We start from the raw sequence: 4,644 nt of genomic DNA on the forward strand, positions 1-4,644 counted from the left end.
CCTTTTGTGTAGCATGTGCTTATCCAAAAAATAGAAATATTAAGGCCCAATTTAGATATTATCTCTAAAATATCTCTATCTCAAAAATACGGGAGTCAAACATACATTTATAAACATTGAAACAGTGTGATTGTGTTGCCAAAAGGAAATGATAGTTCATTAGAAAAGAGAAATTCCAAATCACCTATACTGGTGTATATGCCAGTATGCGCATTTTGAATATAAAGACAGAATTTCAAATCAAAGAGGAAAGGAAAGATGATTAATTAATGACACGGGAAGAACCAGGACATAGGTATGCAAATCACCGTATATGTAGCAACCTGAATTCTAGATGGAATAAAAAGTTAATTTTGAAAAGTGAAGCCCCAGAAGAACCCAAAGAAAATGCAAGTGATGATGTCTGACAGCTAACGGGAACAACCTTTTGAGGCAACAAAGACAAAAATAAAGAAGTAAAATATTGACAAATTTATATAGGTATTAAAGTTTTCTGTGTTAAGAAAAGCAAAAAGGTGCTGAACTCGAAACAAAGTTCTGCAACATTTGTGAGAGTGAATTAAGAGATATATATCATGAAACATATATATATATATATTTCCTATACATTGTAAGGGAAAAAATAACATCTCCATGTAAAAAAAAAAAAAAAAAACCAGGAATGTGCGAAGATAATTCATAACATAAGGATTGCATAAGCCTAGTAAACCCGAAAATAATTAGCTTCTGTTAACTTTAAAAATAAAACTGGGGGGTACCTAGGTGGCTCAGTCGGTTAAGCATCTGCCTTCAGCTCAGGTCAGGATTCCAGGGTCCTGCGACCCAGTCCCGCATGGGGCGGGGGGATCCCTGCCCAAGGGGAGCCTGCTTCTCCCTTACCACTCATATAAAGTCAATTCACACATCTTTTGAGTTACATGTTTTACACACTGTATTCTTACAATAAAATAAGCTAGAGAAAAGAATGTGATGTTTAAAAAAAAATCATAAGAGAAAATATATTCACAGTACTGTACTATAAAAAAAAAATCAGTACAAAAGTGGACCCCCAGAGTTCAAACCCTTGCTGTGCAGCAGTCATCTGTATTGGGTGTTTTCTTTACATTTGGAGTTTTTTTTTTTGCTGGAAACAATTCTTCCGTTGTTCAGATGCTTTACGGAGCTTCTCTCTTGGGTGGGGGCACCAGGCAGGGGGCGGAGCCGCTGAAGTGGGTGGAGCTGGGGGCGGGTGGGGAGGGCCGCCCCGGGTTTTGCTGGGGCTGACGTCCGCGAAAGGGCCCGCCCTGGGGGGGATGGGGGTGTCCCCATTGGTTGGCCCAGGAAATAACACCCGGTGCAGCGGAGGCGTTTGCAGAGCTGCTCCGGGAGAAGGCGGGGATCTCCGCGATGCTGAGTGAGCCTCCCCCCCGGGGCGCCGGGACCCCGAGCCCCCGCGGCGCTGCACCCCGCCCCCCCGCCCCCTCCCCCGCCCCCTCCCCCTCCCACCCAGCTAACGCGGTCTCCCTCTCCCCCTTTTCGTCTCCCTAGAACAGGCGGCCTTTGCTGTAGTGGGCGGAGGTGAGTGGCCTGGAGCCCGCGGCCGCGGCAGGGGCTGGGGCCGGAGGGGGGGCCCGGGCTGCAGCCCCGCGCCCCAGAGGGCACCGGACTCGGCGCGGCGCCCCCTCCCGGCCGCGTGTCCAACCGGCAGGTGGAGATCCCATCGGTGGGGGCGGGGAGGGGTGGGGGAGGGGGAGGGGGTGATCTCTGCGAAACCCGGCTCTGGGGTACTTCAGCTCCCGCACCTGCGCACACGGGGCCCAGCGCGGCCAGTGTCCCCCCCCCCCCCGGGGTCGCACAGCCGCGTTAGAGACCCGGCCCGCCTCGGCCCGTGGGACCCCTTCGCCCACCCCCACCCCCACCCCCACCCCCACCCCCACCTCCGCGCCGCGCAGACAGGCCCCGACGCCGCCCAGGGGTCCCGGGGGGTCCCGGGGGTCCCCGCCCGGCCGCGCCCTGACCAGCCCCGCGTGCGCGCAGTCGCGGCGGTGGCGGCGGTGCCGGTGACCCTGGGCGCCGCGGGCTTCACCGGGGCAGGAATCGCCGCCTCCTCGCTGGCGGCCAAGATGATGTCCGCGGCCGCTGTCGCCAACGGGGGCGGAGTCGCCGCCGGCAGCCTGGTGGCTACGCTGCAGTCCGTGGGTTTGTAGGGGGCTGGGGGCAGGGGGGAGGGGGAGGGAATGGGGACGGGGAGGAGGGGAGGGGGCCATGGGAGCGACGGGAGCAGAGCCGGGAGTTGACTCAGGCCAGAGGCGAGCAGAGGCGCGGTCTGTCCCCACCCCACCCCCCCCAGGCCTGCGACATCCTCCTCCTTCTTGGCCCTTTGCCTCCCTCACTGTCCTCTCTCTGGCTCCTTCTGAGTGAGGTTCCACAGCAGTGGAGGGATAAGGGAGCTCCAGGGGGGAGAAGGAGCCCAGGGCTCTGGTGCAGCCCTACCAGGATCTGACACCTGGGTGCACCGGCAGGGGCCCTTCCCCTCTGGGCCTCAGTGGCTTCCTGTGTGATGTGAGGGGACCTGTCGTTCTCAGGCTCTGTGGCTGACTGTCCTCTGCCTCTCACTTCCTCACTTGGCAGCCACCTCCAGGGACCTCTGCCCAAGGCCAAGCCCTGGGGGTTTTCAGAACCTTAGAGCAGGGATCCAGGGGTCTGGGCCTCACACCTCCAGCGGGGGTGGGGGGCCACTGGCCGCTGCATGTTTCCCTGCTCACCCTCGGTCTCTTCTTCAGGGGCAGCTGGGCTCTGCACCTCAACCAAAATCCTCCTGGCCTCTCTTGGGTCAGGTTTAGGAGCCTACTTTGGAAAACCAAAAAAGGAATCTTCATCTTCCCAAGCAGAACCCGGGGCTGAAGGGGAAGAGCAAGAAGAAACTGAATCCCAAGCTGAACCTCCAAACCCCACAGTCGGGTCAGAGAAGCATGAGAAATAAAGATCATGCACAGGGACACCTGGGTGGCTCAGTGGTTGAGCATTTGCCTTCGGCTTAGGTCGTTGTGATCCTGGGGTCCTAGGATTGAGTCCCGCATGGGAGGGAGCCTGCTTCTCCCTCTGCCTTGTGTCTCTGCCTCTTTTTCTGTATCTCTCATGAATAAATAAATAATATTCAAAAAAAAAAAAAAAGGTCATGTGCAGAACGTCTCCCTGTCTTTGCCTCTTGCAGCCCTGCTGGGGGAGGGGAGTAGGGGGATGGAATCCCCATCCTCCCAACCTGCATCATGGAGGGGGCCAGGACGGGGCTGACTTAGCACAGAATCAAGTTGGCAGGAGGCTTTGGTTAGTCCTAGTCTTACAAGGGATGGGCTGTATATACCCAGGGCCATTCTTAGACCTTCTGTGGGCCTCAGTTCCACGATGGGGTTGACGTTGACAAACGTTCCAGTTAGGCAGCCAGAGTGAAGGGTAGCCAGGTAATGAGCCACTGACCCCAAAGCACTTCGCCCTTCCTCATGCATGGACCCTACATCCTGAGATGAGCCAGACACAGGCCTTTCCCCACCCGACCTCAAAGACCAGTGGGGAGGCTGACAAGCAGGCCAATGCGGTATGCTGAATGTCACAGTGGAGCTTCCGGGCAAGAGACTGAATCGGGAATGGTCACCTCACTGTGTTGGGAAAAATCCTCCAGTTCCAATTGTGATAAGTGTTCTTGGTGTCCCCTGTCTCCACTCATGTCCAGGTGACAGCTTACCTCTTGCCAGAGAGGTCTCATTCTCTGCAGTTGTTTTTTGTTTACTTGTTTGTTGTTTTGGTTTGGCTTCATTTTTGAGGATGAGATATAACATAAATAGAAATTCTAAAATTTCTGCTTACACCCCAGTAGTCTTTTTTAAAATATTTATTTATTCATGAGAAACACAGAGAGAGAGAGAGAGGCAGAGACACAGGCAGAGGGAGAAGCAGGCTCCATACAGGGAGCCTGATGTGGGACTCAATCCTGGGTCTCCAGGATCAGGCCCTGGACTGAAGGCAGCACTAAACCGCCGAGCCACCTGGGCTGCCCTCACCCCAGTAGTCTTGAGGTGTCCAGGGGCACCCTCCGCATTTTATAGACCACTTGTGTGCCTATCAACAGGAAGGGCTGCTAGCATTATCACTCCCAACCTGCAACGAGAAAAATCCAGACAACATACAAAAAATAATTTTTAAAATGAATATAAAATATACAGAAAAATTACCTTTTCTTGAACCCCTAAAAGCTGAAACAGCAGGCCTGCTGGGTGCTCCACTGAGAAAGACACAGCAGGCAGAAACCCTGAAGAAAACTTCCCGCGCGGAGAAGAAATAGGGAAGGAGCTATAGCCCCACGCTCCTGCTCCCCCCGGGAGCAAAAGCCTCACATTGCTGGGGGTAGGGTGGTCCCTATAGATGGGGGAGGGTGGGAGGAAGAACACCTTTCCCCCTAAGGTTGGAATGCCAAACCTTCCAGGGCTCAGAGAGAAACTCCTACCCTTGGGGAAGGGACAGGGCTATTGAGATCAAGCCTCAGTTGGCCACAGAGCCAACCCATAAATGGGCCCTTTCTTGGCTGTGTCTTTCCCCACCTCATCTTTCATTCCTGGCTGGTGCCCCCTGGGGTCACATCCCAAACAAAGCACTTGGACTCCAGTCCTC

The 4,644-nt window shown here is 54.4% G+C and overlaps 1 protein-coding gene across 1 annotated transcript; it reads left to right on the forward strand.

Annotated features, from left to right (window-relative positions):
• The first annotated feature begins 1,270 nt into the window (after positions 1–1,270).
• On the forward strand, positions 1,271–2,978 carry LOC121493784 (interferon alpha-inducible protein 27-like protein 2). The gene is made up of 4 exons (XM_041760033.1): positions 1,271–1,393; positions 1,528–1,557; positions 2,017–2,178; positions 2,763–2,978. Exons 1-4 carry the CDS (start codon positions 1,387–1,389, stop codon positions 2,960–2,962), a joined length of 399 nt encoding a protein of 132 aa, XP_041615967.1. The 5' UTR covers positions 1,271–1,386; the 3' UTR covers positions 2,963–2,978.
• Positions 2,979–4,644: the final 1,666 nt, after the last annotated feature.

This window comes from Vulpes lagopus, chromosome 6 (assembly GCF_018345385.1).
Source record: "Vulpes lagopus strain Blue_001 chromosome 6, ASM1834538v1, whole genome shotgun sequence".
Lineage (NCBI taxonomy): Eukaryota > Metazoa > Chordata > Mammalia > Carnivora > Canidae > Vulpes > Vulpes lagopus.